Source organism: Polistes fuscatus, unplaced genomic scaffold (assembly GCF_010416935.1).
Source record: "Polistes fuscatus isolate 324 unplaced genomic scaffold, CU_Pfus_HIC Scaffold1, whole genome shotgun sequence".
Classification (NCBI taxonomy): domain Eukaryota; kingdom Metazoa; phylum Arthropoda; class Insecta; order Hymenoptera; family Vespidae; genus Polistes; species Polistes fuscatus.
In genome coordinates, this window is record NW_025112997.1 from 15,950,660 (window position 1) to 15,966,803 (window position 16,144).

General features: G+C 31.3%; 1 protein-coding gene across 1 annotated transcript; it reads left to right on the forward strand.

The window, feature by feature from the left end:
* The first annotated feature begins 81 nt into the window (after nucleotides 1–81).
* LOC122521566 (tubulin beta-1 chain) lies at nucleotides 82–10,177 on the forward strand. Its single transcript, XM_043642415.1, has 2 exons — nucleotides 82–307; nucleotides 8,789–10,177. Exons 1-2 carry the CDS (start codon nucleotides 251–253, stop codon nucleotides 10,073–10,075), a joined length of 1,344 nt encoding a protein of 447 aa, XP_043498350.1. The 5' UTR covers nucleotides 82–250; the 3' UTR covers nucleotides 10,076–10,177.
* Nucleotides 10,178–16,144: the final 5,967 nt, after the last annotated feature.

Sequence of the window (16,144 nt, forward strand, 5' to 3'; positions counted from 1 at the left end):
CCAATAGGATGCGATCTCGCGTGAATCTCTCTACTCCCCACCACTGACTTCGCGAAGGCTTGAAAATCTCTAACGGACGCCGTAACCAGCGCATTATTCGTTTCTGGGCTCTCGTGACGCGTCACACAAAGATCGCGCATCACTCTTCGCCGCAGTACGTTACCGTAGTTATCGATAACGCTACACGTAATATTACATATATATCGAATTCAAGAGGACCTCCGTAAGGTACATCAACGCCACATCAAACATGAGGGAAATCGTACATATTCAGGCTGGCCAGTGCGGAAACCAAATTGGCGCTAAGGTATGTAAAGCGTGGAGAATAAAATAATTCTTTTGATCTTTCCCTTTCTTTATTGTTATTATACATATATTTAAAGAAGCTATAAATTGATACCGTTTTATATTATAAACGGAGACAGAAAATCATATTAACTGTAAAAAAAAGTGATTCGTTAAATTCAAGGTAATAATGTGCAAGAAAGAAAGGAAAGAGAAAAAGCTTCGAATTGACGCGTTGCAATGTTCGTATTAAAAAATCGTGAAACTTGTAATCTTTCAAATAATCGATTTCTATTTTATCGTACTAATAACCGTTTCGAAGTGACCTTTTTGAGATAGTAGAAATAATAAAGGATTCATATGGAGAATAAGAAAGGCGGTAATTCGGTCTGCAACGGTCGAAGACCTGTCATGGCGACGACGAATAGGAACATCGCTTTCATCCGCAGCTTGCTTGCCGGCCGGCCGGCCGGCATTCATTTCTAACGGTTTTTTTCCTTCACTCCCTTCACACCCCGCATCATTCGATTGGCGTTCAGCCGTTGCGACGCCATTTTTTTGCATTACTCAACGTTTCGAAATGCTAGTAATTCATACGAATATTTAAGTAAAATGATTTTATCGTTGCTTTTTAGAAGATTTTGGAAAATAGAAAAATAAGAAAAAAAATTAAATGTCAAGAACATCGGGGATATCTGGGTGTGGCTCGTCCTCGCTCGTAGGAATTCGTTCTCAACGAACTCGCCGAACAGCGTCGGCATCGAACGACTGCGCGCGCATCTTTCGTCTTCTCTCTCTCTCTCTCTTTCTCTTTCATACTCTTTTCAAGGTAGTTATAGCTCTGTCTCTTTCACTCCCACACCCATATTACTTCTCTTTCTATCTTCAGACGAGAGACCGTTGGAGATTTTCTCTTAATTCCTTTTTCAAACGGATATCTCCCTTTGTTCCCTCTCTTTTTAAGAATCTCTTTCCTTCTCTTTGTCTTTCAATTTTTTTTGCTCTTTACATTTACTCGTTAAGCAATAATGTAGAATCTGAGTTTCTCGTACTTGTTCTTTTGTTTTTTTCTCGATTTTACACTATTGTTTTAACCGAACGATTATCACATTACATTTTCCAGTAAGAAAGAAGTTAATATGGGTCCTAGATCTCTTCATTGTTTTTTCGTACACATAGTTAAAAATAGGTAATTTTTTTCATTGAAATTCTGTTGATCGATATAATTTATGGTACGGTTTGGAAAGGATGAAAATTCTAGGATTTCATTTACATTATCGATCGACGCTACTAACGTCTACCAAACGTAATTTTGTTTAGCTGCCGACAGTTTTATCGATCGTAAAAAGAGAAAGGGTTGAGTTTTGTCGACGTACTAAAAGAAGAAACAAAAGCGGAAGCTTGAAATTGTATTGAAAATTTTTCCCCTATTCTTTTATATGTAAATTTCTTTTTTTTGTCTCCTATTGTTTTTAAGGCAGCTGCAAGTTCTTCAAAGCCACGGTCGTCTTTTATTTCCTACTTTTCTAAATATTATTTTTACAATTAGACTTGTGGGTGGTGGGTTGGGTGTCCAACAATAAGAAAATTAATCATAGAACAAAAGGCGAGGACGACAGATTTGTTAATTTTCTGAAAATCAGTAATTTCTATTAAAACAAAAAAATTACTTTACCTAGTTTTCTATTTCTATTCGTTTCTACTTCTAATTTCAAAGAAAATAACGTAACCCCAATTCATTCTTGAATTACACTGCGATAATACCGAGTGTCATTCTTTTGTAGAATGACATGCAAACTCGTAACACGATATGTATGTAATTAAATGAACCTTGTTCTTGTAAATGTTTTTTAAAATTCCGTGTCAGAGTATAATATTCTGTTATATCCGGTAAATAAAAAAATAAAAAAAGAAAAAAGTAAACTAGAATATCGATATTATGAAATTGCAATTTAACGGATATATCGTAAAAATCGATTATAAGATCAAGATCGTTTATTAGAAAAAGAAAATCATAAAATTCACCGAATGGGACGAATTGGTTCGATCATCGGTTACGCTCCCATAGTTTTCAAGGTCGCTTTAACGAGTCAATGTCCTCGAGTTCTCGTGTCCATTATCGATTTATTTTCAACGTAGCAAATATCAATTTGTGAAAGCTTAAGTATAATATAGGAATAGGTGTCAAAGTTGGATGAAAATAATTGGAACGAGAGAATCTTGTGCAATCAGCATCGGCTTGTGTTGTGTGCAAGTATATGTGACTATAAATCTTTTCGCTTGTCAAGGACATCGAGTCTTTGCCAAATAAAGCGTAAAGACTCGTCCTCTCGTCATTTTCTCTCCTTTTCTCTCCCCCCGCCTTTCTTTCCCCGTCCTTCTCCCCTCTTCCTGCGGAACGACAGCCTCGCCCCGTTTTGAGCGGATTCGCGTTGCCAACGAACCCCCTGGTTACGGCCAGGTGTATCGATCGTGAACGTACTCCTGTGCTTTTCACCGACGAGACTTGCTTTTTCATATTCGAAGGATCGGATAATAAAAAATATTTGATTCAAATATCCTTTTTAAAATTTGGAATATTTGTTTAAATCATTTGTGTTTCATCTGATACTAGTTTTAATAAAATATTTTTTTGTATACAAATAAATTTAAAGAATAATATATACATTTATGAAAAATATTTGTTATATGTTATATAATTTCGTGTAAATTTTGTATTTAGGGAAAAATAAAAAATAAAATAAAATAAAAAAATATAATTAAAAAAAATATAATTAAAAAAAAATAAAATAAAAAAATTATAATTTAATGAATTGTGGAAATAAAAGAGAATACTTGGTAACTGGAATATGTTTCAGCTAAGGCATTGTATTTGAATATTATTTATTTGTAAGCAAATAAGATTACGGTGAAGGCCGTAATACGAGTAGGTATAAGAAAAAATCTACTACCATAACTCACCAGAAGCACGCAATACGCTATCCTGTTTCAATCGATCCAAGTCTATCTCTTTCTAGCTTTGGACGTTGACCCTGCTATGAAGAAAAAATAATAATTTTTTATAGCATTTTAAAAAGTATAATTATCAACGCACGTTATGATTTATTCGTTTAATAAATATATTTGATTGATTTATTGGAATTCTAAGCGTTCTAGATTGCATAGTACAACAGTCATTAGATTAGAGACGATATCTTAATAAGAAAATTAATGATTACTATGTTTAGCAACTTGCATCAGAGTTTTGAATATAATTGTGCGTTGTTGAAATTTTAATGAACTTTTAACGCTAGTTATATCTTTGACCCTTTTTTTCTTTTTTGTTTTTTAACGAACGCTCCACTTTTTTTTTTTATAAAGAACCCTTGTAATATTTCTCTTTATCGCTTAGAAAAGTTCTCGAAACGTTCGTTTGCTTGGTCGATCGATAATTTGAGTTCAGTTTTTGGTACAAGCTGTTAACGAAGAAGGGGATATTAAAGCTGATAATTAACTATGAACAGATTTTGAAATATTTCTTTCGTCATCTTTTGTGATGAAATATAATTTCATAATTTTTCTTTTGATCTTGGCATGACTCTTAATCTTTTTATTATATTTTCTTTTAAATAACAACTTTTCTGTATATATTTATATAGAATATTGTCAATAATATTGTTAATAAAACAGGGTATTTAAAAGTTTGGTTTTTCTTTTTTATAAATATTTAGGATTTGTTATCTTCATAAAAAATTGTATTAATAAAAAAAATAATAATATAAATGATTTGAGATTATAAAGTATTTATTGAAATATTTATAATAAAATTATCATGAGATATTAAATAAACGAATTTGTATAAATAATTTAAAAATTTATTTCTATGTACATATATATGACGAAAAGATTAAAGTTTTAGCTACATTTATTTATGCAATGCACATAACTTTTAAACCAATAAAAATAAGTAAGATAAATTTAAAAACACGACTTGATCGAAAACTATTATAGTGGCGTTTCGTTCCACAGAATGGACCAGCAGGAGGGAAGTCACTTTAGTGGCGTTTAAGTAGCAAAAAGGATAATTCTAATTCAAGTTACAAGAAAAGGTTTTTTGTCCTAACCTATAAACAAGTTTTGGTGTAAACTTCTTTACAATATTTGGAAGTATTTATTACTCTGTTGGATACTTCTTTGTGTTTGAAACGCATCGATGTTTACAAATAGAATTTGTGATGGAATTTGTGTTGTTCGTAAAATTTTCAGGGGGTCTTTGTTATACTATTATATCTAAATAACGTTTACCTATAATAATTCCTTATTTGTACTCAAACCATTCCTTTATTTATTCTTTTATGTTTCTTTTTTTGCTTGACTAAACAAATAATGTCACAAAAACACAATCCGAATCCATTGGTCCTATACAATGGTATTGTTAGGCCCTTAGGTTTTCAAGTGAAACTTTACACGTTGTTCTTTTCTTGATCCTTAGTTACCATGGAATAATGCGCGTTGCTAAAGACTGAATATTGACCAATATATTAAAATTAATATTTATATTAGTATTTATAATGCATACTCTACATTTTTGATTTTCTATTTCAGATATTTTCTAAATCTTAAGATAAAGCTATTTATATACTACATATTTATGTACTACAAGTTTACCGTCGCATAATTTAACTATCCGAAACAACTGTAATCATTAATTATTTTAGATATCTAGGTTATTTATAAACTAATTATCTTTGATATTAAATATGCATTACTTTTAATTTCATGTATTTCGCAATTTTATTATATATAGATATTTGATATTTTTGTATCTCAGATTTATTTTTTTTTTTTCGAATTTCGAATACCTACATTTATTTCTTAAAAACAACTATTTGTTATCATAGTTGCTATATAGAAAAAAAAATGAATAATTTAAATAGGTTTAGATGCAACATTTACTTGTATAGGTTGATAAAGTTTTAGTTTCAACATAGAAACAATTTTTTTTTATCAACTTACATAATTTTAAAACTCCGAAAAAAATAGGCTCAGAATTTTTCTGTCCACTTTTGTAAATAATATGAAATCGCAATAGTAACGATGTTTTTTTTTTTTGATGTGTCTCGGTTAGAATTAAAGTAAGCAAAATGTAGAAGAAAATCGAATAATGCGTTAGATTCATTTCTATTTATAGACACGACCGCAGCTTTTATAGAACTCCTTGGCGGCTTATATAACATTTTATAAATGTCAAACCACACGCAGCAATGTGAGATGGAAATGATCGATGAAATTGATTTCATATTTGTTTTATGAAAAAGGTCAGACTCGGAAGTACTGGTAAAGTTTAAAAACAATCATCGACTAAATCACAATTTTCACCACGACGAAGATTCTGTCCTCGTTTATGAATATTTCTTGGGTCAAGAATCCTCTCGCTTCCCATCTGGCAATCTTCCTAAATGACGTCTGTCATTCGACGAAAGGAACTTTCTAAGCGGAAGCACAAAACAATTTTTCTAAGCTCTTCTCCCACGACGGCCTACGCTTTTATTTAGAAAAGCCATTGAATTGCATATACGTGTATTATTTTTTTATAATTATGAAAATTAATTGAAAAACAAAAATTACAAAAAAAACAATGATTTCATTAACTCAATGTAGAATAAAATAATTTTTATTATAAAATAAGTTAAAATTTGTTGACTTATCTTTAGTATATTTTCAAAATTAAACGATACATATGTACAATAAAACAAGTTTATCGAACGTGAAATTAAACGATTCTTTGAGATCTCGATATGGATAAAAGGAATATTTTTGATTATGTTCGTTATCTTAAAATTCTTTGAAGTAAGTGTTGATTTTTTCCTAAAAAAAAATAATTATACGTAATTTTCAATTGTAACAATAAGTAGAATTATATTATTTCAATCAAATAATTGATTTTAGTTTTCTTTCTATTTCTATTTAAAGTTAAAAAAAATAGAAATAGTCTCGCTTGTATAACATATGCTCGAAAAAATAATCTTCCGTTCGTGCGTGTAAACCGCAAGAGTTACGTGTGGTGTTCTGCTTGGCGGAGTGACACATATTTCTAGGGAAGTAACGATTTAAGCGAATCGAGGCAATGAGTTACGAAAAGCTTTCGGAAACATTCATCTATCCGTATATGCAAGTTACAAGTAACATATGTTGTATATATTGTAATACATACGTAATACACACATAAAATGTTTTCCGATCATGGCTTATGGTAATTGTTCATCCATGTCGGTTTTACAGTCATCATTTCTATATATAGCGGTGACATTGATGACTCATATCTTTCTTTTTCTCGTTACCAACGTTATTTGCTACCAACTCAACTTACATATATGTATATATCTCGGCCAGCGACTCTTAGGTGGGAGTGGACAGAGTGAAAAGAAAGAGAGAGAGAAGGTAGACTTTGCTGATTCTTAGCTTCCCACCAGCGATGTTCATATATGGTCACTGCTTAATACACCCGTCGTGTTTCCATGTGGGACGTTTTCGAAGGCGAACGAGGCTCATTTTCTGTGTCTTTCTCTTTTTATCCTGCTGTATCCATATGCAATCTTTATCGCCTACTCGGCGAGTCGGTTAAGGGCACCTAGTCTCCGCCTTAGGGTCGCTTACGTAATACCTGTCTTCATTCCTTTCATGCTGCAATTCTTCTCTTTACGAGTTATACTCGTCCAATGTCGTTCAGCAACTCTGCGGTGTTAACATTGATCATATGTTCTAACGCAAAATAGAATTTCGAATTGCATGTTTTTGGTCAGTAATAGATTCGATAGATGTAAAATTATATGCTTAATTTTGAAGTGCAAACAAAAGTAATTTTAGAATTATATACTAGATAATATTATGTCAAGGTAATCTTTAATAATATTATTAGGATTTTTTTTTTATATTTATATTAAATAAAAGAGAAAAGAGATAATGGTGTTATAAAATTTTTATATTTTTAGATATTTAGAAATTAGAATAATAGAGAAAATAGGGGTTATTCAATTCAATGTATATTATTAGGTCAATATTATGATAATCAATATATAATATGATGTGTTGTCTGAAAGTTATAATGAATGGTGTAAATATGATACAATAAATTCACATCATTAATGCTAAGGTCGATATGTTATGTGTATATTATACATATTATGTAGATGTGTTAATTTATAGAAATTAAATGAGTAAATAAAATTCTTATCTCTTGTTACGATAAATTAATCTTCACACTTGAGTTGAAATAGGAAAATAGAATAGGAAAAGTACTAGCAGGACCTATGATAACACGTTTTTTCGTGTCTCTTCTTCTTTTGTCATTGAGATAGAGAAATGATAACGTAAACGCTTGTATCTATCTAACATTGCTTGCAAGAGAATCGCGACGTTCACGTTCCTTTCGCGCGTCGCGTTCCACGCACGTCGATTTCCAGAAATATACCGTCGAGGTCTTTGAACTGACGACAAAGTGGGGAGAAATAGAGAAGAAGAGTTGCCTGGCTGGCTAGCAGCTAGCTAGCTGACTACGTGAGTCCCTTGCCAACAATGTCGTTTAATCATGTTTGCAATATTATTTGAAATATTTTCATGGGCTCACAATAATTTCCAAATATCAAGAACGTTGATTTGGAAAATATCAATCAATTCTTTCTACAATATAATATCATTATATTCAAAATAAATATTCAAAAGCTATATTTTATATATTAATTTATGTTAAATAACATTCAAACGATAATTAATTGAAATTAAGAGAATGAATGTTTTATTAATAACGATATTTTTAAATACCTTGTACATAGTGGTTTTGCTATTACATAGATTCTATTTTTGAATATCATGATCACGAAGTGACCTAGTTAAAAAGTTAACGGTTTCTAATAAACGCGAATCAAATAGGAAAAGATCGAAAGGCAGAAGCCGTATTCAACCGAGTTAGCATATAAACTACCTTCCTTCCATTTTCCCGATACAGTAACGTTCTAGCATATTTTCTTCCCCTGGTAGCATGAACGGGGGAGACATCAAGCGTATCCTGTTCCTAGTTGCCGGTGCGGTTCCGAGCTTCTTTGATGTTGTTGCGTTAGCTCCAATTCGAGGAGATTGTGTTCGATTCAGGAGAGAGACGATGATAGATTTCAACGAAGAATGATTTCGTGAAACGCGCGCGCCTATCACGGCTAATTACGTGTTAGCTATTCGCTTAGAAACAAGAGAAAAAGGATGGGTGGGAGGAAGAAGGGGGTCATTGAACTTCCTTCGTCCGTGTTCTGCTCGATATTACGGAAGACTTGAAAACGGATGCCGCGAGATAATTGCTAGGAGAAAGCTCTAGCTAGCGCGAAACTTCCTCTCCTCGTTTCTATGCAGGCTTAAAAAGGATGATCACGTGATGAGCAGATTCTGCAAGATCTTACCTTATATTATATTCTCATTAAATTTTTACGAGATGAAAACTAGGATGCATAACTAATGCGTAATTGTTATTTTGCAGTTTTGGGAAATCATCAGCGACGAGCATGGAATTGACCCGACTGGTACCTACCATGGTGACTCCGATCTCCAACTAGAGAGAATCAATGTTTACTACAATGAGGCATCCGGTGGTAAATATGTACCTAGAGCCATCCTCGTCGATCTGGAGCCAGGTACGATGGATTCCGTACGATCTGGACCTTTCGGACAAATCTTCAGACCCGACAACTTCGTTTTCGGTCAATCCGGTGCTGGTAACAACTGGGCGAAGGGTCATTACACCGAGGGTGCAGAACTCGTCGATTCGGTTTTGGATGTAGTCAGGAAGGAGGCTGAAAGCTGTGACTGCCTTCAAGGATTCCAACTTACCCACTCACTTGGTGGCGGTACCGGATCCGGTATGGGAACTCTTCTTATTTCCAAGATCCGTGAAGAGTATCCCGACAGAATTATGAATACGTACTCGGTCGTACCGTCGCCTAAGGTATCAGATACCGTCGTTGAACCTTACAATGCGACTCTCTCCGTTCATCAACTGGTTGAGAATACAGATGAGACCTATTGCATTGATAATGAAGCCCTTTATGACATTTGTTTCCGTACCTTAAAACTCTCGACACCTACCTATGGCGACTTGAACCATCTCGTCTCCCTCACGATGTCTGGCGTAACCACCTGCCTTAGGTTCCCCGGTCAACTAAATGCTGATTTGAGGAAATTGGCTGTTAACATGGTACCCTTCCCACGTTTACACTTCTTCATGCCAGGTTTCGCACCTCTTACGTCTAGAGGAAGTCAACAATACAGAGCACTCTCTGTACCCGAACTCACTCAACAAATGTTCGACGCGAAGAATATGATGGCCGCTTGTGATCCACGACATGGAAGGTATCTCACCGTTGCTGCCATCTTCCGTGGTAGGATGTCGATGAAGGAAGTCGACGAACAAATGCTTAACATTCAGAACAAGAACAGCTCGTACTTCGTTGAATGGATTCCAAACAACGTTAAAACCGCTGTTTGCGACATCCCACCTCGTGGTCTTAAGATGTCTGCCACTTTCATCGGCAACTCCACTGCCATTCAGGAATTGTTCAAGCGCATTTCCGAACAATTCACAGCTATGTTCAGGAGAAAGGCTTTCCTTCACTGGTATACTGGTGAAGGTATGGACGAGATGGAATTCACTGAAGCCGAGTCAAACATGAACGATCTTGTTTCGGAATATCAGCAATACCAAGAAGCCACCGCCGACGAAGATGCCGAATTCGACGAAGAGCAGGAAGCCGAGGTCGACGAAAATTAGATATGAAAAACCTACTTGTCATCGTACACTCCCCACTCTTACTCTCTATCTCCAATCTATTACCTCATTTTCCTCATCCTCATCCTATTTCCCATACAAAAAGAACACATCCATCCCTTTTGCTTCTTAACTCCTTGCGTTTACATTTCTTTTTGTATTTCTTTTATACGCGCAATTACTTCGTTTCTATTGATTGGGATTCGATAATTAAAAGATAGACGCGCCTTTTTTTTTTAGGCCTGCGTAATTTTTGGTATATATATTTAATTGAATTTTGAAAACCATATGCGAACGAGATATAAATCTTATCATTCTGTTTTGGACTAATAATTATATTTACGCGTCTTGTATCCAGTGTATAACCGCTGTAGCGGCAAGCCACCATCTTTTGAATAAATTATTATCATATAAATGTATGCATTTGTGTCTTCCTCTTGTATTATAATCATTCTCAACATTTTTGAACAAAATTTTCAATAAAGATATATCATAGTTTACCTGGTCAAATTTAAAGAAATAAACTTCAGTAGCGTTTATTGAGGTATGTATTAAATTTATGTTCATTGATTATATATAATGTGAATGTTTATTTATTTATATACATAATGATATTAATGAAAAGCAGTTTGTAGAACTAACAAGTTCTACTTGAAACTATGTAGTTTCAATCGTTGATAATTTTTTTCCTGTTACATTGTAAATCATTCTGCTGGTAGTAAATCATTGATAAATTTGTAGACCAGCTATAAATCATTGAAGAGTTACTACGTAGATGCATTAATCATTGATAAATGTTTATATAAAACGGTAGTAATATTTTATTTTTTAAATTCAACTGTGCGCATTACCAATTCGCCCTCTATCGATTATTTGCAGAACATTATTCAGAAATGTCGATAAAATCCTACATCATTGGATTTCATACACATGCACAACGAATCGATTTTAAATATAAATCAATAATCTATATAATCGCGACTTAAAAAAATAATAAAATTGAATATATATATCTAAATCTCTTTGAAATATATTCTAAAATTTGAAACAAAATTCTATTTAATGTCCGATCGTTTTTATCGACTGAACAATATTATCAACATCGTTCTACTTCGTACCTTTCCAAAGGAGTAAAATTATTTGCGGGAAATTTGAACAACGATCATTGACATGTTTATAGGAGAAAAGTATTATTTTGTTTCTTTTTTATTAACTGATAGGTTTCAACATCTGCGGTTTAACCGAACGGATAGCATAATGTGGCATCGTTTCGAAAGAATTTTTACTACGAGTTGAAGAGTAACGGATCGAAGAAATACAGTTAGTTAAAGAAATCAGATCAACTTCCCTGTCAACTTCCCTATAACAAAAATTTGTTAACGGATCGTTCTGGAGTATCAATTCGTTATGTTAGTTATCGATTTTTTCAACAAGGAGTCTAGAAGTGTTTCACGAGAAGTGGTGAACGTGAAATAAACGACGTACGAAGTAACAATAAGATTTATTTCATTTAAACGGTGAATTTCTTAATCAAGAATATTTCTCTTGTAAATTAGAGGAAGAAGCTTGAATGCCTGCGGCTTTTTTTCCAGAAAGCCTGGAGTGGGTGGTGAAGAATTTCGAGTACGTACATTGAAAATTACGTTAAAGACGGGAGAGCTCTTTAAATTGCTACGGTTTGGACCGCCTCCAGTCTCTTTCCTTTCATTGAGATCATTGAGTTATCTCTCACCCTTAATTCATTATAGTTAGGATAATTCAACATTGTCTTCCTTTCTCTTTGTTTATATTTTTCTTTTCTTTTAATATATAGAATAAATCTGAAATTATATAGAAATTTATGTGAATTTAAAAAGAAATACTTTATGGACTGTTTACAGATTAAAGCGAATAACACCACTTAAAGAATATTTTTAAATTTCAATCCCTCAGAACACTGTATTGATATTTATTATAATTTAAAGTAAATTTCCTTAATAATTAGTCCTAACGCCATTAAATGATAACAATTTTTATTGCCGTTCAATAATATATAATACGGCAATGTATATTTTTCTGTGTGATTGTAATTACACAGTAATTGTAATAATGACTAATAAAATGTGTAATTTTCTCTAGTTTTTTGTGTGCGTGAAATTAATCGATTCATACACATAAGTTACTCATATATGTTAAGTGGTCTTGTATTTATGTATATGTAAATTATAGCTTAGAATATTTGTATTTCATGTCATGTTATAGGATTTTATATTTATAATTTATTTAAAAAATAAGAAAAAAAAAACAAGAAATTTAACAATATTTGTATTTTATAATATCGACAACACATTCTAAAAATACCATGCTGGTAACACAGTTATATATTTTATACATTTTCTTTTATTTTTTGTAATAATTTCTTTAGAGAGATTCATTTTAACGAAATAAAACGTACACTTTAACGCTCTTGTTCATATGAAAAGACGAATTATATATTTATCACGTAAGTGGTTTACTACAGGAGTTAACGTTTTGTAAAGCTTCCTAGCTAAATTCATGAGGAGTAATTAAATAAGGATTAAAAGGAAGCAAAAAAGCGAAGAATTAATTTAATATGCACGAAATGTCTACAAGCTTTCTAGCTAGCCGGTCTTCTTTGACAAAGTGCGGCAGACGTCGACCCCGTATGGAGGAGTAAGCATGACTCATCATCCGGCTACATGCATTCTCGTCTCGCTTTGCGAATTCGATTCGAGTCAAGACGCCATTCGGTAATTATATAAAAAGAATAATTCGGAAATAAAATCAAATCCTTTATACAACGAATACAAATATTATTGGAAATTATCGAATTTATCGTTGGACCGATAAACTACATTTTTCATTAGATTGCATTTCTTCATTTAAGATAAGAAATTGAAATGTTGCTTTCCTTGATAAAAGATTGTTAAAAATAAGTTTATTTCTAAAATCTTCTATAATGTTTGATTTATTTTAAAAAAAAAATAATACTGACTAATAAATAATTATTAACTTAGAACTAATGATTAAATTATATTATCACAATTACATTATTGCATTTTGTATAATAATTATTTTTTTTCGTTTGAAAAATACTGTTACTATGAAAATTAAAAATATACTAATTATTAAAGGGATTTAATAATAATTTAATTTATCCTATTTAAAGAGATAAATTAATGTTACATTTTTTATATTATTTACAAGTTTCTTTAATAAATATAAATTACATTATATAATTTAATATAATATACATATATACACACATTTATATAGAGATAGATAGGTTACAAAATTTGGAGCCAAACATAAAGAATTCTTTTCGGTCAAACTTATTTCTGTTTTTATTTAAATCAGTTTTTTCGTTGAGGTTCAAAACTTTTCTACCTATCTTCGTACATAATATACATAATATATAGATGTATAAATGTTATAAGAAATGAAAAAGAGAGGAAGAAAGAGAAAGTGAGAGAAAACATAAGTGATATAAATATATACAATTATTATAATGAATACTCTTATATTTTTTAATTGCACACAGAGTGATTAGTAGGTGTTAAGAAATATGATCTTATTCATTTTGATTTTAATAATATGTACGGTAAAAGAACAAATTAAAAATGTATATACCTTTATCGAAGATCGCAGACATTAAAAATAATTGTTAACAAAGTATACTATGAAAAATAAATATTTGTTACTGGAGATTTAAAGGGACTTGCTCGAGGGGAATCATAGTTTTAAAGATAACAGAAGATTAAAATGAGGATACAATAATAATAGAAAGGTTTCAGAGCAGCGGGAGAGCACCACAGCTGGAGACAGAAGGATCGTCGTCTTCCTTTTCGATTATTATCATTCTCGAAGAAACTGAGAGGGCAACTATACTTTTAATACTTACATACGTTGTTTTTAAATTGACTTATCAGATAAAAGGCTTTTTAAATTCGCCGTATGATATTTCTCTCTTTGTTTTTTTCTCCTTTTTTTGTGTTAAATTTCTTTTTCGTGCCGATAGTTCGTTTTTCTTTGATAATTCGAACGTTTTATAAAGTCTCAACTTGTATGTTCAAGAATGATTCACAGGTTAAGATAACGATTGTAATCCAGCCTCGCCCTTTAAAACTAACTTGAGATCAGAATTGATGAGTATGGTTCAATGTACTTGATACTGTTTTATAAAAATGCTTCGAAGAATTCAGATAAGGATAATAGAAATAATCGTGTGATGTTTGTTTGTCTACATAATATCGTTCTGTTTTAATTCGAATGAAAATAATATATAAAACATTTTTTAATATAATGATCCATAATATTATTTATGTTAATAATAATAGAAAATATTTATTAAATTCAAAAGTGTTATACTTAATGGAAATTTTAATTACTTTGAGATATAAGAGAAGAACATTTACAGGTGATTTAAAAATTCTGAAGATGATTAATAAAAATTTACGTTATAAAAATGTATATATTAATTAATAAAAGGATTGAAATATAATTTTTTGTATCTTATTAAACAAAATAATAAATATAAAGTTTATATTATTTATATTATTTTAAATTTCAACAAATGAAACAAATTGTTTTCAGTCAAACTTACTTTTATTTTAAATTAAAAACAATTTTTCTGTTGTTGTGGCTCAAAACTGTTCAACCCACCCGTGTAAATATTTTATATTTGTTTAAATCATCTATCAAAAGTGCAACAATTTACGATTATCATATACAAGAAATAATTTCTTTTTTTTTGACAAATCAATCAAAATGAGTAGTTGAATTCAGGAAATACAAAATATCACTCTTACTGTTATTACGTTTCAATTTGAGTAAAAAGAAAAAAGGGGAGCAAAAGAGATAAATATATATGTGTATATATAATAGCTTGTGGAAAAAATTCAGGCTCACGTTACACTTCCTGTCGACGCATTGCGAAGCCCTCGAATAAAACTTCCGGGTGGTGCGGTTTACTTCACTTTACATTTTTTTATTTTCCCGCAGGAATAATGAATTCAAGGAAAACCTAGTGTACTTATCTATGTAAATATACTATCTGTTTAACAAACAGAAATAAGATGCAACTAGGACGGTAGACGTCTATTCCAGGGATTGTTTTATTTTTTTAACATCGTTATGAAAAGTGAAATACGACTAATAGACTTTTATTTCCTATGTAAACTCATTATCGTAAGATGACGTTTATTGATTTAAAAAGTCGGCAAAAAAACGTTTGCACTTATCTCAGAACTTTTATATATTGTTTTTTCTATTTCTTTTATCTCTCTCTTTCTCTTTTTATCTTTTTTTGAACTTGAAATTATTTTTGGATAAGACGTAAAAACAAACCGACAATGAATCACATAAATTACTGCAGATATACGATAAGATCTTTCATTTTTAATAAGAAGAGTTTACATCGATAGCGATTTATCATATTAATTGGTATATTATTGATTATATTAGATAAATAGATTTATTTATTTACGGACTTTTAATCTAGAAAGTAGGCTTGATTTTATAAAATAAAAACTAAATATAAATTTTATATTAACTATATTAACTTTTTTTCATATGCGTTCTTTTGTTTTTAAGTAATATTGCGATATTTATGAAAACCCGAATTTGAGTAAAGATTTTAAACAATAATGTTAGATAGAGTAAAAAAAGAAACGAAGAACCGGAAAAAGAAAAATACAATTTATATGCTCCATATAAGAATATTCCGTGAAGAATTTTTTTAGGCGAGTGATCGTAGCGATAAAGAAGAAAGGATTATAAGAACACGAGCATACGAAAGAAATCTTATTCGTTGCTTCTAGAAATGAGATCTAGTAAGAATAAAAGAAGTTACGAGTCGGGGGAGAAAAGAATCATCACCCAGCATCTCTGACGTTTCAAGAGGAAGTAGCAAGAAAAGATTGAGCCAAGCCAGGCTCTACTTCTTTTTGCTTATAATTTTACTAATAATGACTACTCTGTTTTATGATATTCCCCTTTTACTTTATTATTTATTTTATTATTCTCTAATATTTTCTTTTCCACTTATTTCATCAATCTATTATAAAATATTTC